The 26,476-nt window shown below is 37.2% G+C and overlaps 1 protein-coding gene across 1 annotated transcript; it reads right to left on the reverse strand.

Annotated features, from left to right (window-relative positions):
- Positions 1-13,971: 13,971 nt before the first annotated feature.
- On the reverse strand, positions 13,972-15,334 carry LOC113295691. Its single transcript, XM_026544018.1, has 3 exons — positions 15,191-15,334; positions 14,619-14,828; positions 13,972-14,511 (listed from the first exon to the last, which is right to left on the reverse strand). The coding sequence occupies exons 1-3, from the start codon at positions 15,332-15,334 to the stop codon at positions 13,972-13,974; spliced, it is 894 nt and encodes a 297-aa protein (XP_026399803.1).
- Between the last annotated feature and the right edge of the window lie 11,142 nt (positions 15,335-26,476).

A 26,476-nucleotide genomic window follows, 5' to 3' on the forward strand; every position in this document is an offset into this window, starting at 1 on the left:
TCCTATCGAACCCTTCTCTCGGTTTCCTGACTTCAATCAACTCCAGCACCACCACCAATCTTCTTTAATCTTGAATTACTCTTCATTGTTTCCATCAATTCAACATTAACAACTTCTGCATACTCTTCTCATGTAACTGAAATCACCAACAAATCCTAATTCTTCGATTCATCTTCAGGACAGCTTCAATCAAACATCAATTAGAACAAACCCATCTTCTAACTTCTTCTTATTCATCCTCAAATTAAACTCTGATTCCATTTCTCAGAAACCCCAACTCAATTCCCAATTATTCTCCCAAAACTGCTTCGTCTCATAAATTCATCAACAACCCCTCTTTTCCTCATCCATTAACATCTCAATTCATTTCTCAATTTCATGCCAAACCCTAACTCTGATTTTATCAGATTAATCCCGAAATTGTATAATCTCTAATTGATCTTCTTCATAAACCTCAACCACACCATCTTCTTCAAAAATCATACCACCTCAACATCTGATGTACTTCGATATACATAACACACGACTCGCAGAGAGTCAGCAGAAAACAAACGGAGGATGAGAAGGAGAAGAAGAAAGAAGAACGAAGAAGAAAAGAAAAGAAGAGGAATGAATTCTTCTCGCTATCGGGCTTTGATGATAAGACCAAAAAAAATATTAGGACACCCACTTGCTTCGATAAGGCAGCCACAACGTGTCTAAGTTTCATTAAAAGTGTTTATCCGAGAAATAACGATTTTACCCTTTGTACTAATCCAGTGATATCTTCTTTGTCCGGTATCCTAATGACACGTTCAAGTAGTCCATCTTGCATAACTTTTCGAGATCTATCCAGCTGTACTAATTTCGTATCTAGAACAATGTTAGATTAATTTCTATTAAATAACATTCGAGTTAAACTAATCGACTTATTATCGGCTAATTCGTCATTTGACTAGTGTAATAGCGTTGACGAGCTCGAGGGTCTTTACATTTTCCCTACTTCTTTTACATTTTCGTCCTCGAAAATCAAACCATCCTTCTGGTCTTCAAAAACTCCCCACCTTATAGAATAAATTCATCTCTAGACTAAGTGCAAACAACATAAAACAAAGCACAAACTTATATGGCTTTCTACAACTAAAATTTGTGGCTCTAGGTTCAACTACGCTGATTTAAGTTCTATCCAAGAGGGAATTCTAAGTTTCTTAAATGAATCTCTGCAACGGAAACTATGAAATTTCTATTTAAATAACTTACTGGTTCTAAGTACTTTAGAAGATATCCTATAATAAAGTTTCTAATTAAAATTTGGGATCTATTAGTTCACTAATAGAAGCAAGTTTCCCTTCAATGCCTAGTGATACGAGAACGCAGTTGCCCTGTCTAGGTTCGCGACGCCTGACAATGCCTACCTACGTAACAAGTATCACCCAAACACATCAGAATTACCAACCTCACTATCTCCCAGTGCTGGATTAACTAAGTGCAAACTTATTACAATTAACTAAGTATTAATTTATTAAGATTAATTAGTCTCTAAACTTTTATCGTAACTGGTATAATTCTGATAAATTTAGTTCGTAAAATATATATAAGCAGTTCACATCATTTTAAGCAATTTAATTATTTGAACTATTTATTTTATTTATCATTATTATTATTTATTTATTTTAATAAATCGAATTTTAATTCCAAACGGAACTATATTATTATAACTAAATAGTTTTTAAATTCATATACTATTTAAGAATAACTTAATGTTATAATCATTATCCAAATGTTACTAGTATTACTTTATTTTATTCATTTTACGTATTATTTTCAACGTATCTATTTATTTATTTCATTATCTGACTTGATATAAGTAAATACCCGCTAAAATTTTCTCATGGTTGTTTGGTACTAATATTTTATTATTATTATTATTATTATCGCATTATTTCTTACTTCTTAGACCGATAAAAGTTAATTGTAATTAATCATAATGCGAAGTTTGATTTTATTATTAATAGTAGATTTAATTTGATCTAACTTTATTTCCTTAAATTTATATTATTGCTACGTTGTCCTTAAGTTGTATTGTTAATACAAGCTACATTTGCTATTACTATACTATAAAGTAATTAATATTATATAATATTATTATTTGCTCATCTTATCAGAATTTATTGTCTTAATTATATTATCATTTTCATTATTCTTAAGTTAATTAATTCTGTTGATACACTAAGCCTTAATCTTCCAAATATAACTCTTCATTTACGTAACGATTCATATAATAGATTTTATTAATTCGGATTGAATTCGTATATCTTGTTAAATATTAGCGTTGGTAATTTAATATGATTTATATCTAATTCTGCATAAATTTTAACAAGTCTTAGATTTTGGTATTAATAATAAGTATCTATTCATAGGAAAATTTATTGTCCTTTAAGTCTAATATTGTTCTAAGCATTCAAGTACTATAAATATCACTTTATGTGTATAATATAGTGTTTTAGTGAATCATTTACTGGACCAAAGATAACCTGGGTATAAGATTGTTAGCAAGTTTAATCTTTATGTTATGCATTATATGACCTCACGTTTCTAATCCTACCTAATATGTCTTATATTAACTATTTGGTTTAAACACAAAACATACAATTCTAATTTGTTATTAGTTAACTCGGCAAAACTTAACCGTAGATAAGCACTAATAATTTTCTATAATTAGATAATCCTAATCATTATTTTATCGCTATATATTTATTAATGAGATTTTAATTTAAGTTATGCTCAACATAATACTAATTTAAATTCTAATAGTTTAAGCTCGTCATACTAACCTATTTAAGTTATGCTCAACATAATACTAATTTTAATTCGTTGTATATTTGATCGATTTGCAACAGTAGCTCGTTGCCGCAAACACAATTTAGGGTTTCTAAAGCAGCGTGTTCACCCTACTTTGGGTAAGCGATTCTATACAGTCTTGGCTTTCCGTGGGCAAGTCGATCAACCATGGGTGTAGCTGGGTCGCCGGTGAACACACCAGCACTTCTTTGATCGTTCGAAGGAAAATCCAAAACGTCCAACTAGGATAGCTAAGTTGGGCGGATGTGATGAATTTTGAGGCCGTTATAATCGGTCTTAGCTCGTCTGAGCTTTTTTTCAATAGGGCGATCACCTTGGTTCTGGATAACGGTCAGGGGTGGTGTTGCGGATGAGGTAAATGGGTTCCGATCGTTTGGGATGCTAGTGGGCCCGTCGGTGGACATTATGGAGGTTGCCTAGTTCCGCTAGGAAAAGGCTAAGCTTGTTGAATTGCCTGGCCAAATCGTGCGGCCAAGATTGCTCTTTAATACTGACATGGACAGTCTAGGTTTTTCTTGGGGAATTTAAGCGCGTCGATTGTGCTAAATTTCAATTAAAAACGCATTGACACGAAAATCTCTTTATCAGAGAGTGGTGTAGCCTACGTGAGTGTTTTCATGCAAGTATCAATACTGACACTTCGGGAGATTCATGCTACTCTGCTGCGAGTGAACATTAACCGTCATGTCATGCCAATATTGAGAGTTCGGCTGGGAACATAGCATAGGAAAATACTAGGCAGGTCATGCATTAGTGAATAATGCCGGTGGAGAATAAAATTCATAGAATATTTGGGATCATTGCTATATCCACCATTCTGAGTGAATTTTTATATATCCAAATATATTGAATTGCTCAATACATCCGTGAGCGAAGGGATTTTTGCACTCATCACTTTCAGATGGCTTTTGTTCCTTTGCAGGATGACAGCGTATTAAATACATGGTTTTACAATTTCGACCCTGAACTGAAACCACCATCAACATTAAGTCCCATGCCTAGCACGTAACAGTGACATTATTGCGGGGTGGGCACTAGATGGTGACAATCAAGGAACTTCACGAGAAAAGTTCGACGTACATTACCAGGATATAGGTTAGCTCACTCTTGGAGAAGAATACGTTTTCTTTTAGTATACGTCAATTGTCTTCAGGTAGATAAGTATCTATTCGATCATTATCCCGCATATGAAGCCTTTAGACGCGGTAAGTAAAGACTCCTTTTCTTTCTGGGTCCTTGCTGATTTGTGGAATATAAAGAGAAGCATTTGAGCCTTCCTCCCCACACCGATCATCATAGAATTACATATTTCTTCGTTCCAGCTACCGCTCCATATGTCTCATGTAATTTAATTTTTGATTTTTTTAAGGCGATTGTTGATATAATCATGATGCCTCTTTGCAGTATATGATGGGAATTGCTGGTGCTGATTATTTTCTCCAGTGAAAATCTTTGAAGTCGACAAACCCATGGATAACGCATTCGAGGAGGTGATGGCCAAAATAGATTTTCTGTTTCGCGAAGCTGGTCGTGCTATACAGGGTATGTCCCTTGTGCACTTACAAATCGTCCGAGAGAGTGTTCAAGCTTTTCTGGCTTCAGTTAATATGGAGGAGAAGTGGAGACATGATGAAGTGTCTCAGCGTGATGAAGCGTCTCAGCCACCGAGTGCCAGGTCTGAAAGATTCGTGGCTCGATTGAAACGGCGGAGGATTGAGCATAAGCAATCTCCAGGTGGGAGTAAGTATGATTACCCTATTCATAACTGGATCGTAATTCTCGATTCTGATGTGGACGAATCGGAGCATCCTCAAAAGGCTATTGGGGCAGTTTCTGAAAAGGATGTCGGCGCAGCTTCCAAGGAAAAGGTTGAAGTAGCTTCTGTAGAGGATATTGAAGCGACTCTGGAGGGAACGCTGAAGTGGCTGCTGAGGAGAACATGGAAGAGACATCTGGAGAAGATGTTGAAGCAGCTTCCAAGGAAGATGTTGGAGTGTCTCCTGGAAGGAATATTGAAGCAGCTGCTGAGAGAGGTGTTGAAGCAGCGTCCGAAAGGGAAGTCGAGGCGACTTCTGGAGAGGATGTGGGGGCACCTTGTGAAAAGGATGTCGAAGCAGCTTCCAATGAAGACTCCAGTTAAGGCGTCATTGATCCATGTGTTAACACCGATAACTAGATTTCCCACTTTGTTATTTCTTTTCAGCATGTTTTTGTAGCTTGTAGACGTTTTTGGTATTCAATGGTTTTCTGTTTATATGACTGGAGCCTGAACCTTATCAAATAATAGTTCTTCTATTCATGTTATCTTGAAACTCTAGTTGTATCGCTCTCCAGTAGGGTTTCGATAGAATCTCCTCATTCTATCGAGGCGCGGCTGACAGAAATGCGACACACATAAGCGGTGATGTATTTTCCTTTTATGTGACTAGATACCACCTCCATGATAATCGTATGTAACCCTAATAAAAATAGCTTGAGGTAGGAGATGCAACGGTGAAAATTAAGGATTGGCCACGAACCTGTAACTTCCCTTTAACATTCTCTTCGTACATCACATGTATTGTGCTTCCGTGAACAAGAAACTCAGGTGTCATACGCGTGGTGATTGATAGGTCGTTTCGTCATTGAAGCAGGCTGCACTTTAGGGTACAAAAGACGCTTTCCTTAAAAATCACATGCTGGTTGCTTGACCATTCCCCTGCCCTTTCTCCTCCTTTATGTATTGCCTTCTTCGGTGTGAGATGTTTCTTTCATGGTTTTGTTTTTTGTGGTTTGAATCAATGGGTAATGATGAAGGTTCGGGTTTGCTCGAGACTTTTCCTCATGATTCAGGAGTAAAGATATTTCTTAAAAGGAAATGATATTTTGATTAACTGATAAATTGAAAACCTAATTATGAATGCAAGCAGTGCAATCATTTTGGAGGAATTACAAATATTGCATGAAAAGGGAAATTGCTAGAGAGAATACTAAAGAGAACGCTGGAGGAAAAAGGTAGCACAACGTTTTAGGTATTGAAAGGTTTGACCCATTATGAGTGTATTATCGCGCCTTCTAGTTTGTCGACATTGATGAGCTTGCAGTAACCTCCTAAGATAACTTCTGCCACTAGGTATGGATCGTTTTTCCCTTCTGCAGGCGGAGCAGGCTGAGCGGCAACTTTCACTACCGTATCTCCAACTTGAAATGGGTTTGGGTGTTGCACAGCTACTTGATTCTTAGACTCGTTGTCTTTGACCGAGACAGCTTCTAAAATTTTGATAAGGTATTTGAAAGGACTAGCATCCCATTCACATATCCTAGTGGCGGCTGGGTTGATGATCGGATCGAGTCCCCAAGCCTTGGCGGAAGGAGGAGTGACTGGTTGTAAAAAGGGTTGTTTAATAAGACTTACTTGGGTTCGGAATCTTCGAATGTACATCAATGGTCTCTTTACAAGTAGTTGCGTCACATTGGAAAGTTGTTGATACATCAACAAATGATCTCCGGGGTTGGACGGCTTGTTGGAAATCCTTTCAGGTATAGACACTGGCAAAAGACACACTCTTAGCTTTGCTTTGTTGTCATGCACCCACGAACGGCCCAGAATCATATCATAATTTGGGCATTCTTTAACAATATGAAACTTGCCGCATGTTAGAGCATCTCCCACCTTGATTTCGAGATTAATATACCCATAAGCATTTTTTAATTCCCCCTCTGTGCTTTCAATCACAGTTGGGCAGTGAACAACTTCTTGTTTTGAAATCCTTGCGGCTCTCAGAGTCTTGACGGTAACAATGTTGAAGTCAGAGGCCGCGTCAATCAACGTGCTGTCAAACTCGACGCCCTTAAGGTGGGCAGTGGTCAGCAGTCCTTAGTTGCATTTTCCAACAACGCCTTTTAAGAGAAGTTGGGGCTTGGGAGCGGCTTCTCCGACTGAAAACAGCCGCTTCCCCGACACAATGCGATTGAGAGCTGCAAATATATCTTGACGCTGTGCTTTGGAGAAATAAATAATTTCACATACACGCTTCATCATGGATTGCACGGCTTTGTGGACAGAGTCCCCAGAAAGTGTGCAACTTCTGACTGGAAGAGGGTCTCTGTGAACTCCCTCAGTGCCTAGTTGAAGTTCTCCAACATCTACTTTTTCCTTGAATATACGCTTCAATTTGTCGCATTCATTGGTTGGATGATTGACGAACCTATGGTATCGAAAATATTTGGGATTTTCTATCTCCTCTTCGGTTGGCGGACGTCTGAGAGGAGGTAGCTTGATGGCGTCATATTGAATCCATGCTTCCAGGAGTTCAATGACTTCATCCATTGGAAATGGGAAGTATGGAGCAGCGTCTCCAGTTCCTTGTTCTTGCACAGGGGTCTTAGCCGCGGCCTTCCGAGATGGAGTTGTCTGCATTGGTGCTACACTCTTGGGTTGTTGTTCCGCTGCTGGAGCTTTCCTTTTCCCTCCTTCACCTACTACGCTTACAGAAGGACCGGTGTTATATTTCTTGTTGATGAAGCGCCTGTTTCTTCGAGTTTCGCGTGCATCTTCACCCCTGGACGGTCCGGTTCTTTCTAATAGCGCTGGTGCAGTCGTAGCCGACCACTTAGCAGCTTCATGGAGTTTAGAAAACGTCTGGAAACGCAGGTTTTCCAGTCAAGCACGATAGATGGGAACCATACCGTCAATGCATGACTCCACCAACTGTTGTTCGGTCACATTTGGGTCGTGACAATCCAATGCTTGAATTCTGAATCTCTTGACATAATTGTTTGGATGTTCGTTTTTTCGTTGAAACATTCTTCATAAATCTGAGAAAGTGATTTGCTCAGACACGAAGAAATACTTCTTGTAGAAATCGGTGACCATCTCACACCAGTTGGATATGTTGTTTGGTGCGATGTTGTTGTACCGGGTATACGCTCTTCGGGTAAGCGACTTTGAAAATTCTTTCAGACGGGTGACATAATTGTATTCGTGTTCTTACAAGTATTCCAGAAAACGTGAGATGTGTTCACGAGCGTTACCAGTACCATCATAGAGGGAAAACTGAGGAGAGGAGTATCCTCTCGGGAGAGGAACTCTTTGCACATCAGGAGGATAAGGAGGTTGATGCTGGTGCTGGTGCAGGTCTACCGGGTTTTCCTTGCCTCGATTTTGGAGAAGTCGTTCCAGATCCTCACGCGTGATGAAATTGGATGGCTGATTTCTTTCCAATGGACATTCATGAATAAAACGAGCCTCTTCATCTGTAAAGGCGCGTCCTGCTGAGGTGCTTCCACCGGGAGTATTAAAAGTACCTCTTATTGGCTCCGTTTGTGGATGACGTGGTTCTTGTGGTAGACGCTCCATTAATGTCTTGAGGAAGGTAAGTACCTATTTATGAGTTGTAGCCATGTCTGTCTGAGCCTTAGCGCTGAGCCTTAGCGAGAACCTTTTGTATTTCCATCAAATCAACAATGGTAATAGGGGTTGGCCTCCTCTGGCTCCTCTAGTATCTCGTCCTGACGGGGGAGTGGCAATAGCTCTGGTAACGACCGGGGGCGTTACGCTCGAAGAAATATTGGGGGTGGCGGCAACGGCTCTGACTCTGGTGATTGGAGGTGTCACGCCTGAGGGAATGTTTCTTGCGTCGCTAGTGTTGGTGGTTGAGGATGTAGTGCCATGAAATGCATTGATCGTGCTAGTAGGCGGTATATTGGTGTCATCAGGGGTGGCCGATGATCACGGTGTTACCCTGTTGGCCTCCTGAAAATAAATCTAAACCATCCGACTAGGCTAGCGAAGTTGGATGGACGAGATGATTTGCGGCAGTTGCCTACTGCCGTTGATTTAAATTAGGGTTTAGAAACCGTGTGTCCAACCCCATTTTGGCTGATCGATTGAAAGCGTTGGTCGCTAGTTTGAGTAGACCGATCGGCCTTATGCAAAGGTGGGTTGCCGGTGAGCACGCTGACATCTTTTGGGCCGCCTGAAATTGAATCTAAGCCACCCGCTTTGGCCGGCGAAGATGGACGGTTTCGATCGATTTGCGACAGTAGCTCGTTGCCGCAAACACAATTTAGGGTTTCTAAAGCAGCGTGTTCACCCTACTTTGGGCAAGCGATTCTATACACTCTTGGCTTGGCGTGGTCAAGTCGATCGACCATGGGTGTAGTTGGGTCACCGGTGAACACGCCAGCACTTCTTTGATCGTTCGAAGGAAAATCCAAACCGTCCAACTAGGATAGCTAAGTTGGGTGGATGTGATAAATTTTGAGACCGTTATAATTGGTCTTAGCTCGTTTGAGCTCTTTTTCAATAGCGCGATCACCCTGGTTCTGACTAACGGTCAGAGGTGTTGCGGATGAGGTAAATGGGTTCCGATCGTTTGGGATGCTAGTGGGCCCGTCGGTGGACATTATGGAGGTTGCCTAGTTCCGCTAGGAAAAGGCTAAGCTTGTTGAATTGCCTGGCCAAATCGTGCGGCCAAGATTGCTCTTTAATACTGACATGGACAGTCTAGGTTTTTCTTGGGGAATTTAAGCGCGTCGATTGTGCTAAATTTCAATTAAAAACGCATTGACACGAAAATCTCTTTATCAGAGAGTGGTGTAGCCTACGTGAGTGTTTTCATGCAAGTATCAATACTGACACTTCGGGAGATTCATGCTACTCTGCTGCGAGTGAACATTAACCGTCATGTCATGCCAATATTGAGAGTTCGGCTGGGAACATAGCATAGGAAAATACTAGGCAAGTCATGCATTAGTGAATAATGCCGGTGGAGAATAAAATTCATAAAATATTTGGGATCGTTGCTATATGCACCATTCTGAGTGAATTTTATATATCCAAATATATTGAATTGCTCAATACATCCGTGAGCGAAGGGATTTTTGCACTCATCAGTTTCAGATGGCTTTTGTTCCTTTGCAGGATGACAGCGTATTAAATACATGGTTTTACAATTTATACCCTGAACTAAAAAACACTATCAACAACACCTATATCATTTGTCATGGATATACTGTCTGTTTTCAGGCCTAAAATGTTTGATTTATTAGTTTTCTATAGTAGTCTACATGCTTGTTAGATTTCTGGTCTGATTAAGGTGAACCTAATTTATTTTATTTTATTTCATTGATTGCAGTACTATGTCAAGTATAGTATCATGAGCGAGGTACAAAATCTTGTGGTTGATTTCGTACGGGACATGCCTGAGAATCTGGAAGTTCTTGTGATCCCCGTCAATCACTCTACAGAACAAATGATGGTAGGAATTCACTGGTTTCTTTTGAAGTTTGATTTTGAAGCTCTGATACAACTCGTTGCAGACAGAAAATGTTGAGGACTATAAAAAGATGCACAGTAAATGGCAGATGCGGTGCAATTGGAACTCAACAAGAAGATAACATTAATGGGTGATGCACCTATAGAAGCGCACACAATAAACGTCATGCCATGCCATGCACAAGGAATCAACCCTGATTGCCACCTATACACTTGTTACTTTATGAAACGAAGTCTGAAGAAAAGAAAGAGTATCGAAAAAGATCAGCAGACGACTAAAGACATTTGTCAGCAAATGAGATCAAAACTGGTGGCCAAGATGCTGAAAAAAGTCGGAAGTTATAAAAAAGTGTGGGATATAGCAGAGGATGAAGAGCACAAGGCGTGGCGTGAGAGCAAATGAATGCAACCATTAAAGAAGAAGAAGAGTTTTTAAGCTTCATATACGAGATCACTTTCTGAATTGATTCTAAACATTTTCTAACTTCAGACAACTTTTCAAATTTCAGTTTTTATCACTTTGTTTATGACTTATCACTACTATAAAGACCTTGAATTAATCTTTTTATTAGTTTCATTATTGATGTTACAAGTTTATGACTTATCACTACCATTAAGGTGTATATTACAGGTTAGGAAATATTAAGGTGTATTTGATTGTGCACAGTTACTGACATAGCAGAAAATTATCACAATAATGGTATAGGAAGGTGTACATAATGGTACACATGTACTGACATATTTTTATACTTATCCAGGCTTGCAGAACTGAAAACATAAAAATTGAATATAGCAAAAGTAATTACTAATTATACAGATCTGAAAACATAGAATATTACTAAATAAAATAAACTAGTAGCATCCATTGTACATCAAGGTGTACATAATGGTACACATGTAAAAAAACAGGTAAGAAAACTGAAGTGCACAGGAAGGTGTACATAATGGTACACATGTACTGGCACTAATTATCCAGCCAAAGAAAATTGAATAGACATTACCAAAAGTAAAAACCAAACACATAGAATCTTTTGAACAAATCAAACATATAAAAAAGCATCAAGGAATGGGGAAGGTACCTATGTTGTGGTGACCAAAGGTGAAGCACTTCGTGCACACCATAGGCCTCTTTTGCTTCTCCCAAGCATTCTTGATACGCTGTGTTCTTCGTCTACCAGGTGGAGGAACAGGAATAGGAACAATAACCATATCACTAGGATCATAAGCCTGCGGCTTGTCATAATTGGGGATTGGCAAGATGATCTCCTGGTATGTCCTGTTGTACCATTCAGTGGTGAAGTATGGCTCAACAAATGAATAGATGTCCTCCCTTGTATCTTGAATGGAAGCACAAGCATGTGCACAAGGAAAACCATTAACTCTCTACCTGTGACATGTACAAGTTTTCTGCAATAGATCTACAGAATGAGACCGGGGAGACGCGACTTCATACAATCTTTCCATGGACTCAGTAACAGTCCAAGTACGACCGATGTCGATGTTTTCCTTTAGTAAAGCCTCATACATGGGAGTGAGCCTAGTGTTGAATTTTTTTAGACCTTCCATCCTTCTCTCATAATTCTTCTTCATAAACTTCAAACTAATAAAATATAAACACAAAACATAAAATCAAAACATGATCTAAAAAGAATACAGATAAAACATGTGTACAACAATATACACATTAAGGAAATCCATGTGTACAACAATGTACACACAGTTGTAGAATCACAAACACAGTTGCAAATCCATGTGTACAACAATGTATACAGATAAACATGTGTACAAGGGAGGATGTACACATCAAAAAACATAAATGAAAAAGAAAAGAATAGGAGGAAATGTGGCCTTCAAGCTTGATATCTCTCAGGCTTATGATTCTGTAAGTTGGAAGTTCCTCTTTCAAGTTTTTCTAAAATATGGTTTTTCTTCATCATGGTGTGATTGGTTGTTAACATTATTTGAATCAGCAAAAATGTCAGTTCTTGTAAATGGTGTCCCTTGTGGATTTCTTTCAGTGAGAAAAGGTTTAAAGCAATGTGATCCATTATCACCTATACTTTTTGTTCTAATGGAAGATGTTCTAAGCAGGAATATTTCTCATTTAGTGAATCAAGGAAAAAAACTTCCAATGGTGGTTAAGAATGGTATCCATTCAACTCACCTCTTCTTTGCAGATGATGTGTTTATCTTTTGCAATGGTGAATCCTTAAACAATCTATTTACCTTACTTGATGAATACCAAGCTAGTTCAGGTCAGTTAATCAACAAAGATAAAAGTAAGTGTTTCATTGATGGTGTTACTTCAGCCAGGAAACAGCATATATGTGAGATGGTAAATATGGACTTATCAAAATTTCCTGATAAATACTTAGGAGTAATTTTATCTCCTGGAAGAGTTACTTCAGCAATGGTTTGGCCTGTAGTAGAAATGATTCAACACAGATTAGTAAAATGGAGAGGTAAACTGATATCTTTTGCTGAAATATTGGTACTTGTTATATCAGTGTTATGCAGTATTCCATTATACAATATGTCTGTTTATAGATGGCCTGCTTCAGTCATCAAAATTTGTGAAAAGATTATCAGAAACTTCTTATGGTCTGGCAACAGTGAAGTTAGAAAACACAAAACATTATCTTGGAAAAAGGTTTGTACACCTTACAATGAAGGGGGGCTTGGTATCAGAAGATTAGAAGTTATAAACAAGGCTTTCCTCATGAAAATAATGTGGAAGATGGTAAATTCTCAATATGAATGGGCTATATTCTTTGCTGCTAAATTCAAAAATAAACAAGGTCAATGGTTTGAGAACTGGAAACAATCCTCTGTTTATTCTGGTCTTAAATGGGCTTGGTCTACTTTAAAAGAAGATATAAAATGGAATGTAGGTTATGGTGCTAGTATCTCAGTTTGGTTTGATACATGGTATGAAACAGTTCCCATGATAAATGAAATTAGATACTCTGAAGTAGTCAAAAATAATCTGCAGATGAAATTAAAAGAGATGATAAAAAGTAATCAATGGGAAATTCCCTCTGAGCTGCAATATGTTTTTGTTTTTAGTAACATGCCTATAATTGATGGTGGAGCTGATAGTATGACATGGAATGGAAGTACAAATGGTGTCTTCACAACAGAAATAGCAGTGGAAAAACTAAGATTCAAACAACAACAATTGGTATGGCCTTCTTTTATTTGGAAACCTTTTTTACATCCCTCTATTGCTTGCAATATATGGAAACTATTACAGGGTGTTTATATTGATGATGAAACAATGAGAGATGAAGGTTATGAAATGCCTTCCAGATGCTATGTGTGTATTGCAGAACAAGATAACATGGATCATAACTTGTGGACTTGTGCTTTTAGTATTCAGATCTGGGATTGGTTATGTTCAGTCTTTGCATTCCCAAGACCATTATCATTTGCAGATATATGTAAGGCAGCATATAAGAAAAGTCCATTGATTAAAGAAATTTGGTTCACAGCTGCTTGTGTTACAATGAAAGAATTATGGTTCCAAAAGAACTCATTTCTGTTTGACAATGGAAAGGTTCACATACATCTCTTCAAAAGCAGAATTCTTCAAGTGGTCCATGAAGGGGGTATCAGAATAAAAGGTAAAAGGTGGGCTCATAACTATGACTCCCAAATAACACAATTCTTCAATTTGAATTCCAGAATAGCTTATCTCAGGCCATAGCTTTGTAATTTCTACTTAGCTTTTAATTCTGTAATATGTAGTTTTGCCTTTCTTGTTTTTCTTTTCTACTTTTGTTGTAAACTTGGTGTATTCCTTTTGTTATTCAATTCAATAAAAAAATGTGATTCAGCAAAAAAAAAAATGAATCAAACACTAAACATAAAACTCACCGTATCGCATCGAGAATAGCAAAAGCAGGCAACTTTTTAAAATCAAGAACCCTGTTGTTGAATGACTCGAAAAGAGTTGAAGAGTGAGCATTATATATGCATACAGGGAAAAATGCATTTGCCCATTTCTTCGTTGGAATAGTCCTGATATAATTAGCAACATGTCCACATCCAATTGCATGGATGCCCCGCAAAGCTTCTTCAAAGTTAGATGTTGTGTAAGAGTAAGTAGCTTTGTAAAACAAATCAATAACGAACTTCGATTTTGCATCATCTGATCCAATATGGAGATTGCACTTGATGCGATAAAAACAATAGTTGTGATATGAATTAGGAAATACTTTTGGAATGCCCTGCAAAAGTCCTTCTCCACGATCACTAAGGAAAACAATCTGACGACCATCAACAACTTGTTTAAGATTCTCCAGAAACCAAAACCAATTATCTTTGTTTTCAGCAGAAACAAGAGCAAAAGCAAATGGGTAAAAGCCATTGTTTCCATTGATACATGTTGCAGCCATCAAAGCACCCTGAATCTACCAGTAAGAAAAGTAGCGTCCAAGTAAATCATAGGCCTGAGATACCTATAGCTATGCTTGCGAGAACTGAAACAAATGAAAATCCTCTGAAATCTTTGGGTTGCATGATCAGCTTCAAACTTCACATAGCTATCAGGATTAGTTTCCTCAATGGCTTTGACATACCAAGTTAAATCACTATACGAATTCTTGTCATCACCAAATTGTTCTTCAAATACGGTTTCTTTCCCTCTACGGGCATGGAGATACTTAATATTGGACTCATAAGTCTTCTTAAAAAGTGACATGATCTGTCTGGGTTTCAAACTATCACCCTGTGTATTGTCAGCGATCAAATGCTTAACTAACTTGGTTGTCACCGCATGACTCTTCAACCTCAAACCAACACCACAACTACAAAAAAAAAAAAAAAACTGGAATAAGTATTGTGCACCACAATGTACACCTAATAAGATCTCAAAACCAACACCACATATGCAAAAAGAAAACACAGAGCAAGAAAGAATATGTAATTTACACCACAATGTGCCACCTAAAAGCCTACAACAAGTAATGTGCACCACAATGTACACATAAAACAAGTATACATATAAAAGCCTAAAAATTAATAACGTGGATCACAAAAAAAAGAATTAGTAATGTGGAGTAATATGAACACCACTAACATGTGAATAACATTAGAATCTTTCAGCACGAACCGAGAAATGTCACCATTCACAGGCCCTAAGTGAATCCTCCAACCACAACCATCTTCTTCACACTTTGCAGTAAAACGAGTCTTGTCATTTTTGAGAATAACAATCTTGTAACCAGTAGCCATCTTGTACTTATGAACAGAAATCCTAAAGCTTTAACACCACCCATAAATTCTCTACCAGTCTTGTCAAAAACATTAACTCATTCATCAATAATTAGAGGCTTGGCCTTGTCTACATCATGATCTACCAACCTTACAAGCTTAGGACTTTCAGTTACACAAGAATTTGCAGTACTAGAACCAGAACTAGTGCTACAACCAGACTTAGAACAAGAAGTATGATTCCGAATCACATCAACATTTAAATAGAAATCTTCATTCTTAATAAGAATAACAAGATAACTAGTTGTATATCACCTTGTACAAAAACTACTTGATAATTATCCATATAGCTGAAACGTATACTCCCAGGAGACAAAGACCTCCAATGCTTGCATGCAAAATGCTTCAATTCATCTACCGTTGTCGAAGTATTAACACGAAAAGTAGCAGAATGCTCACCATGATTCAAAACAACATGAATAAACTTCTCAGACATATTTGATACCCCTACATATTACAAAACAAATGATAATAAACATTTGAAGCTTCAAATCAGAATTTCAGATTTGAATAACCTAAAAGTAAACAGTGTACAGGAAAGTACACATTTAATCAAAGCCAAAACATCAAATAACAGTAAACCTAAATCAAATACTCCATCGATTAAATCGAGGATATAAGCTTCAGAATCTTACTGGGTCACATAATTAAATAAATCAGAAAGCCTACGATCTAATATCAGTTCGATTTCATATCATGCATCATAAAACTAAAATTGAAGCAAACAACAGTAAAGAAAAATCGTTTCACGAGAATCAAAAGCTAATATATAAAAAATATCAAATCAAGATCATACAAACAATAAGATGTAACAGATCGAATTCATATCATCAACTCATAAACTCAGAAAAACTAAAAATCAGAAACAAACCTAAAAATTAGATGTAACAGATCGGACAACCAAAAGAAAACTAACCTGAGGTTGAATTCTGCTGCAGAAACAATCAAATCCAACTTAACCTCTATGAATCTGTTAAATCACCTCCGAAATTTATATCTGGATCGATCTATCTCTCAATCTGTCGTGAATTCAAATGTCAGATCAAAAAATAGATTTCAGAACACTTTCAAAGTAACTTGAAGTTGAATTATGTTGAAGAAACGATTAAATCCTCTCTGAATCTGTTAAATCGCCTCCCAAAATTCATCTTTGGCTTGCTCCCTGTTTTGAATTCATGTTTGAGATCCAAAAAAATCGATTTCAAAACACTGATTATATATATGGAATCAGTTCAAGGGTAATTAGGGGATATTAAAAGTACACAAAATCGGGACTCGTCTTGCTTTTGGACTAACTCGTCCATGTTTGGATTAAACTGTTGCAAGCGAGGTTTATTTGGACTAGAGAGTACTGGGCTTCAGATGAGTGGACTAAAGTGTCCAAATCCCACTAACTTTGGGACTAAACGTCAATTTCTACATGGAAAGGACCGTGGAGAGGTTAATTCGTGAGTGTAAAAATAAATTCCACTATAGCTTATCGTTAGGTGTTACTAGTACTACTACCCACGCTTCGAGTTCAAATTCATGTGCATTCCTATTCCTACTCCTACTCATCGAATAGGAACTTGGTCTCTGGACGAGATTTGATACATCCTACAACTTTTGACCAAGTTGAACGAATTGAATATGGAATGGGATCCAGAATCTATTTAGGAAGAGGGATTTTCAAGTGGAATGATAGTGATGTCACTCCGATAATCAAATGGGAGGGTCATTCTACTGATTCGGCTACTTGGGAGGATATATATGACGTCCTTCTCCATTTTGCCAGAACTTCAGGCTTGAGGACAAGCCACGTTTTAAGGAGAGTGGGATGGTGGCACACCCATACTAGAGTTTTCTCTAGCGCTGCTACATCAAACTTGATCTTGCAGCATCACGGACGACCATTTGACTATTTTCTATGTCAATAAATTCTTAGCTGACGAAAGTTATATTCTTTTTCATTGTAGCCGATGAAATTGGTTGGTCGTATTTACAAGAACAAATCATCTAAAATCTTTTATCTTCTCCTTTAAAACACTAAGTCATACGAGCCCTCACGTTAAACGGTGACTTCACAAGTTTTTTCAACTGTGAACAAAACCTACCTTTCATATCGAGTCTCACAAATTTTACACTCTCTTACATTAAAACTTAAGTACCTCGCTTATACAAACTGATATACACACTTATGTGTCTTATTTGATCTCATATTGATATATTGTTAGTCTTTATATTGTACTTACAATGTTATTTTATGTGTTTGTAGGTATTTTTGAAGAATAAACTTTTTGTGGAAAAATTGGCTTAAAAAGTGTTAAAGGCATCCGAGAAAATTGATAAAGGCACCCTCAGTTGCTAAAGGCACCCACGTTTTTGATAAGTGGCACCCCTTCTTTTTCCCTTGGAAAACGAATTTTTATGAGAATTTTGTTTAAGCAGAGATAGATATCATGTGTAATAAGAGACAATATCATGTGTAATAAAAGAGATATTTGTGTAATAAGAGTGAATATCTTTCCAAGATTTGATTTATCAATTAACAAAGATTTTAAGTTGGAGAAGGAAATGTTGTGAAGAATAAAATAAAAATTATTCCCAAGATGTTTTCCATTAAAAAGAAGAAGATTTTGGAGTCATATAAGGAGATATTCGAGAAAATATGAGGTGTTGTTATAAATAGGAGTTGTGAGAGAGTCACTTGAAGGGGAAGCGGGGTTTTAATAAAAATAAGTTGAAGTTTCGTTGTCTTTTTTTTTTTTTTTTCTTCTTTGTAAGCACTTTTGATCTATGTTTTTATATTTTGAGAGAGTGTCTACTGTGAGGAGCAAAAACCCATTACTGGGACAATAGAGGAAGCCATATTTCACAATTGTTTGGTAACTACTATTGGTTCTTTATGATTTTTTGCACTTATTTTAATTGATTTATGATTTTCACTAATTAGTTGTATGCTTAGACTTATAGTTTTATGATGCGCCAAGCTTATAATTTACAACTAATATTTCAGAAATTTATTATTGGCAAAGAAATAGAGTCAATAAAAGAGTTAAAATTGTTAAGAATTGATATATGCATCACTTAAATATGATTTATGGTGGAATTCTGAATCCCAGTTTCTTTTAATATTGTTATTATATTTTACTTATTTGGTAGCTTAAATTAGAACCAGGTTTTAAATCAAATCTTAATATGTCCGAATGAATGAACTCTATTTACCACTGTAACAAAAACATCAATTTTTGGCGCCGCCGACGTGAACTTGTTTTTAGGTTTAGTTTTTGTTTTTAGTAGTAATTTTTTTTTAAAGATTTTATTCTATTGTTCTATTTTTACGTTTTTGGGTATTTGCTTACGTTTTAAGAAGAGAAGATTTTTGCTAATGTTGTTTATGATTTTCTTAAACAATTGAATAAGCAAAGATTAAGTTTGTCGCAACGTTGAAAAGTCAAGACATGGTAAGGACTGAGTTGGAAAAGGTTTTATCTGACCTTGTTCTCATGAAATCGCATGTTAATGATCTTCTCAATGAAGAGATTTTCCTGAAGAGTTCGTGGATGTTGTTGATGACAAACTCATAGGTCTCAGAACCAATGACATTTCCTCCGATATTTAATTAGTGTTTTTCTTCTTTTCTTTTACTAGTCAACTCCTTGTAGGAATTTTGTTCTTATTGTTTAAGGAGGAACACTAGTTTTTGGAGTAGTTTTTATGTGTTACGTTAGCTATTCCAAATATTATCATCTTGCATAGTCAAAGTTTATTAATCAAATTTTATTTTGGAAGATGACTTGCAGTGCCTAATCCTCATGGTTATATATATGTACAGTAAAAACTCCATATATTGCTACTCCGTATATTAATAAACTCTATATATTAATAGAAAATCATGGTCCCAACTTGGGCCAGTTATAAATAGTAATAAACTCCAAATTATAATATTAATAGATTTTTCTAGTCCCACCATAAGAAATTTACCTCCATATATTAATATAATCGACATAATCGGAAAATTATAGATCTTGTTACATCAAAATTTAAGATAAAGAAATATAAAGAAAAATATGTATCTATAATTATTTGAGAAAAGGATGTAATTTTTTGGATTGTTATCGTATCTTTTGATTTGCGTATGCGTAAGACCTCATTACTATGTGCACCTTTTTGTTGGAGCCAAAATATTTCCAACTTGTCGAGCATGTTTAAAGCTTCTCGTCGAGCAATTTTTTTTGGTATACCTCCCTATATTAATAAAATCCATATATTAACAATTTTGTGAAGTCGCAAGGCTATTAATATATGGAGTTTTTACTGTATTGCTTATTTTGTGAGATTTGTTCTTTGCCATCATTATTTGTGATTAGAACATATATCTCATATTTTCTCATAGGTTAAGCTCTTTCACTCTTGCAAAAGAAGAATAAACTATTTTAAGAATGACAATTTTTGATCTTTATACGATTATACAGGATTTTGTAAGATGTTCTTTTGGGATCGTCTTACTTCCTTGATGTGTCGCCACCAGGAAATAAGTGGTGAACATTAATCTCTACATTCATACATGGCTAGAAAAGTTATAATTCTTATGTTGAATCGTATCACACTAATTGTTCTCTTGTTCATAACTGGCATAGAGAATAATTTGTGTTGATGATTTTTCTCACGAAAATATTGTATCTTAGTGTATCTTTATCATTAAGATCGCCATTTTTAACTTCTTTTTTCGTAAGTGGCGAGAAGAGAGAAAAATATTGGATACAAATTTATTTTGTTCGTAACTGGCGAGTAAATTTAAAGTCCAAGAAAATCCTTCTCTTGTGATTAGAGTAAAGGTCACATTGTCGTTCTTTCGGGAATGATTTTAATGGGGGAGAGTTATTTTTGAACTTGTGCTTAATGATACATCTTTATGAGGAGTGCGGATGTGGAATTGTAGGAAATGCTTGCACCTTATGTCTCATTGATGCAAACCGAGATTTCTTGGTTGAAATCGTCTAAAGTAAAGGTTGATATGTATTTTATAGTCCTGAAACTCTTTTGATTAATTCATGATTATACCGATTTTTCACCTTTGCCAATTTGGTTGACAAAAGGGCGAGAATTATTAAGTAGTATCTTACTTTATTACACATGGCTTTACGAAGCATCATGTAAAGGGGAGTGAATTATTATCTACAGGTTTACCTATTTTGAAAAACTAGTATGTATTGACTAAGGGGGGGGGGGGGGGGGGGGGGGGGGGGGGACATATCACCTTAGTATTGCTTCAAAATTGTGGTGTAATTGAATTTTGAAGAAGGTAACAATACTATGTTTCTGTATAACGACTAATGAGTAGAGTGTGTTTACCTCATTCTATAAAATCTATAAACGAGTATTCTCATAAGTTTTTATCACTATGGATCTTCAACAACAAAGTTCTGAACGAACACATGCAGAACATTAGAAGAATTTGAAGTACGAGGAATTCAAGACGTGTGTTGAAGAATCAAGGAAATCAAGCATAGTGGATTGAGCTGAAAAGTTTATTTATTGTATCCATATGTACTGAATATTTTTCTCACTAAAATTGACAAAGAGGGAGATTGTTAGAGCATTGCTCGGTTGAACCCACAATTTTTGTTATCTCAAACTTGTTGTGAATGTTAGGTGATCAAAACTATATTTTTATTTCTAGTCTACGAAGTCAAGTTTCGGATAGGTTGGAATTGTAGTTGAGTATCAGCGATCACCCTTGAAGACTGAAGATCGAAGAAGTAATTTGGAAATTTTTTGTATCAGGTATGTGAAGACTGAACCATTCTATTTTACTCATTGTACCATCATTCTATCTATTGAGACTATGTCGTATGACTTATAGTAGATTCACAAAGAATATCTTTCGAGTCAAGTTTGCCTTGTGAAAAATCTCGAAATATGATTTAGCGATCAGATGTTCAAAGGTCTTTAACAATAATGGTTTTATGAATTAATTTGTGGATTAATTGAAAATTTCCCATGCAAATGATTATACCACTTGGGAATGTTTCGAACATCATGAGAGAGAAATATGAACTTACTGAAATTTCTACTCAGGGTAGGTTGGCGAACCAGTTCGCAAACCATACATATCTGAGATATAGAAATACAAGAAAGTTGGCGAACTAGTTCGCAAACCGCAAGTTCAGTTGAGAACAGTTCACGAACTCGGTTGGCGAACCGTGGTGAACTGAATTTACTAGTTGGATAAATTGGCTAGCATTTGGTGAACCCGGTTCACGAAATGTGGTCAACTGAGTTCGGTAGTCTAATAGGGTTGGCGAACTCGGTTCACGAACCGTAGCACCCTGACTCGTGAACAAGCCATACGGTTGGAAAACCGTTGTACTAACTGTCTTGACAATTTTTAACAGATGCTTAAAGACTTATTGATTAATATGTTTAACATTTCTAGAACTCTCTTAAACACTTCTAAGACTTCATTTATTACTTAAAACACTTATGTGTTTGTATCATGATTAATTTCTTAGGTGTTTTAATGAACATCAAATAGCTTTCAGTTCTTTGGCTAACTTGCTAAACCAAACATTCATTATACACGGTTCCGTAATTGAACCTATGTGTATAGTCTTCTATTGTATTCTGAAGACCTAATTTGTTTGCTTGATTATCAAGTTATCTTAGCTTGAATTCTAAGCTAACCCTGATCTTTGAAAACTATAAATTGAAACATCTCTGTCAACTGGGAAAATCAATCCCTGACACTTTGTGTCCTAGTTTATTCTAGAGTCGCCCTCTATTGACCTAGGTTTCCTTTTTGAAACGTTATTTGACTAAAAGACTTCGCTTGAGGATTCGTGAGTCCAGGTCCGACTATCTTTACCTTGATAGTTTGTGTATCCTGATCTTGCTTTTCTGTTGTCGACGTTCCCATTATCTCTTTCAGGCAAGATAGATAGTAATCGCAAAGTTCTCTTCGTCCCAGATTTCGTGATTCCTCAAGATAGATATCTAAAGACTGATCTTAGTTGATCTTTCGACGATTGTTCTTGAGAGGTGGTTAAGAATCTAGGATGCTCTTAGGGAGTCGTAAGTTCCGGATTTGTGAGGTTTGCTAGCTTTGTCTATTGAAAATAAATTTCCATACCTTGATCTTTAATTTAAACAGAAATCAAATAAGCTTATCTGTTAGAGGCCGATTGGTATTAAAAGTTTTCACTTCGGCTGAAGCAACTCTTAGGTTGTAAAGGTTGAGATATTAACTCTATATACATATTGTCAAGGATCATTAAGTTGGTCTACTTGCAATTGTATTGAGTTTTGTCTATACATGTTGCTGAATGAAAAAGTTGGGTGTATTTGGTATCCCCTGCGTTTTCAACCACCACCTAAGCCAAATTCCTCATTTGCACTTGTACCACCGGATTAACTATCTGTCAATCTTCTAGCATAACCACAAACAACTTCTTCATACAATTTATAAAAGTTTCAGTGTCGACTTGTATCAAATTATTTATGCCGCCATGATCACTCATTATTCCACCTTGTGTAAGACACTTCTTCTTTAACACATGTCTAATACTTGACTTCACCAACTCCAAGAACCAATAATCTTAAGTTATTCTTCATGTAGACAAAACCTGCTACAATCTTCATATGTTGTGTATGAAAGATTACCACTTAGCACCACCATGATTCAAAACATTCTCCTGACAATATTTGCAGACTCCAGTAAAGCCAACGAACGTTCTTCTCTTGTAGAGAAAAACGCATTCAACAAGAATCATAGTCACATCAAGCAAGATTGTCGAATCTTTCTTGATGTCGTCCAATTCTTTCTTCGACATTGATTGACTCGTCATCTTTACGAACTATATCCTTATGCTACAAACCAAGAATTTATCTCATTTGAAACCTCTTGTTCTACCGATTCACTGCCATCTTTATCCAAGCTCATCGCGCTACTTGTCAGGAAACCGAGGTTACGTTAATCTCGAACTGACATGTTCCCATAGAAGTAAATTCCATGAAGAATCCTAATTTAGATAACTTAGCTCGAATCCTTTAATTACATTTTTAGATTAATATGGTTAATAATACTAACATGAATATAACTGTAGATGGTGAAATTTGGATAAAGGGCAAAAACGTCATTTCAACCCTATAGACAGAATTCAACTCTCATGGGAGAGATTAAGCCCTTGGTCCTCAAGGCATCCTTAGCCACGATTTCTAGTATACGTCCCCACGAGACACTGCTGGTCGTGATGTCGTGACTCTTAGCGCACATCCTCAACGAGATACTGCTGGTCATGTAGGTTCTGTAGAGCGTAAAACGTCCCCGACAGACTTATGAACCAGAACAACCATAATTCCAGCATGTTTTCGCGAGACACAACTGATTGTGATGCCATGATTCTTAGTATACGTCCTCAACGAGATGCTTCTGGTCATGTAGGCTTTGTAGATGCGTAAATATGTCCCCGATGGACTTATGACCCAGAGGGAGATTTGCATATCTCCCGTAAGCAGGACTCACCCTATTTGAGACCAAAGACTGATTCCTAGTACATCATCGCGAGATACACTGGTCATGTCTGCTCTAGGCTCTGACTCGACTTACTGAGGTTTCCGGATAACTCATAGGACATCCCCGCGAGATACGATGGTTATTCTACCTCTGAGCCTTTTCGACGGACTCCTAGAACATCCTTTCGAGATACACTGGTCTTGTTGGCTCTTCATATGGACACACAGTTGATTCCTAGCACATCTCTGCAAGATACGCTGGTCAAAGACAAGTGAGCCAAAGTCTCGCGGAGACATTAAATCGGGTGCATTTTCTCTCTCTCTCTCTCCTCAGGCCGAGTCCCAGCTGACCGCAGAGAGATACGTATCTGTTAAGAAAATCTTCGGAGAGATTTTTGAGTTGTCAGCAAAACTCTCAAAGAGATTCAAACCTCTCTGCAAAACTCACAGAAAGATTTTTGAGCTGTCCGCAAAAATCTTAGAGAGATTCAAATCTCTCTGCAAAACTCACAAAGGGATTTTTGAGCCGTCTGTAAAAATCTCAAAGAGATTCAAATCTCTCTGCAAAAATCACAAAGGGATTTTTGAGCCGTCCGCAAAAATCTCTGAGAGATTCAAAATCTCTTTGAAAAAATCACAGAGAGATTTTTGAGCCGTCCGCAAAAATCTCTGAGAGATTCAAAATCTCTCTGCAAAAATCACAGAGGGATTTTTGAGCCGTCGGCAAAAATCTCTGAGAGATTCAGAATCTCTCTGCGAAAATCACAGAGAGATTTTTGAACCGTCCGCAAAAATCTTTGAGAGATTCAAAATCTCTCTGCGAAAATCATAGAGAGATTTTTGAGCCTTTCACAAAATCTTGAAGAGATTCGAATCTCTCCTCAAAATCTCGGATAGATTCACATGATAGGCACACGCCTTACCTAGTGCTCAAGCCTATTTATCAGCCTCTCAAATACACTCACGGCTAGTAAATTGAGTTTGAATCCAAAAACGTGGATAGGCTCTCTTGAGCACCGCATGCTCAACAAAGGGACCTACAAACAATAATATGGTTTTCACATGGCATGTGTGACCGGCCATGGAAAGAAGGAGATCATCCTCAGCTCCTCTCACACTCTGCACACGATTCCTAAGGAATTCCATTCCTTTTCACGTGACTCATCCTAGTCATTCTAACAAATCAGAGAATATCTCTCTATCTTGGCCAACTCGGCTAAAGAGAATATTTTTCTCTCAACACATCATCACAAAGGCTGATTCAGCTTCACACAAATGGGGGGGATATCAATTAGGATTTTGGTCTGGCGGTCTACGACACGTGTGAGAAATACCCGGCTTATTTCTCACCGCAAAAGAGAATAAAGGCGGTGGAATAATGAGACAAACTCAACCTAGTTTATCCCTATTCCTGAAGAGACGGGAGAATTATTTCGCACGGCACGGAAAGCAATCCTTATCTTCACCGACTTGAGATTAGAGAATCCATCTGTAAATAGGTCATCTATTTTCCAAGCTACGAGGATCTTTCTCATAACCTCTCAGAGCAATAACTTGTTCTCTGATCTCTCTCTTCATCTGCTTCCCTCTCTAAGACCATCCCTAATCCTTCTTCCGTGTGACTGAAGCAGCCTTTGAACGGACATTGTGCGTGGTTTAGGTGAAGGTTGTTCATGCTCAACCTCCCGTAACTCACTTTCAGAAACCCTAGAATCCCACTTCTAGCCTCTCTCAGATTTTAGGTAACTACATTTTGGCGACCACAGTGGGAGGTTGTTCACTCAGTTACAGATCTCAATCATGGCCACTAATAGGAAAGAAGCCGATTCCACCAATGCAAACATAAAAAAACGTTTCATTGATTCAGTCTCTGTAAACCCATATTTAGCCGAGAGAGTTATCCCTGTCTGTAGTTTCTCTTTCAGACGAATTGCTTGACCTTAGTGAATAGGTTAGTGCGTCCCGAATCACATGGATCTCTTCTTGCATAAAAAAACGCCCTAGTAACCTATTTTCATAAAAATCTACTGCTAATCCTTGAAAGCCTTGGATACAGACCAATGAGAACTCCCGGAGACTCAACAAAATCTTGCAAAATCTCAGATCGATATCCAGACTTATCTGAAAACGCATTTAGAATTACCAGTAGGGATAGATCCAACAAATCTAGATGGAGTACACGTTTCCTAAAGAAGGAGTACTAAAACTGTTGCTGAGAATAACACTGACTGGATCTTGCCTGTAATCGACCTCACCATAGAAGACAAAGCTCATTACGAACGCGACAGAGAAAAGGAGCAACCGTCCAACCTACCTTATCAATCTCAAGGGCCTCAAGGACCATATGACGCTCTAAACTTGGAGATTTTGACGAATATTTGTACCACAACTCGTTTAGGTCAAGCGCCCTCAACCTGATCACAGGGGACTCAGAAAGTTTACTTCATTTTACTATTTTACTTATAACTCTTTCATTCTGTATCTGATTGACCTAGTTCTTTTCCCGTCGGATTTGTCTTTCGTCGTCTATAGGATAAATTTAGAGAAAACTTGGAAATACTCCAAAAAATTCGTGACCTAGAAAAAAGCGTTGCAGATCCACATAGGGTC

The sequence above is a fragment of the Papaver somniferum genome, chromosome 7 (assembly GCF_003573695.1).
Source record: "Papaver somniferum cultivar HN1 chromosome 7, ASM357369v1, whole genome shotgun sequence".
NCBI lineage: Eukaryota > Viridiplantae > Streptophyta > Magnoliopsida > Ranunculales > Papaveraceae > Papaver > Papaver somniferum.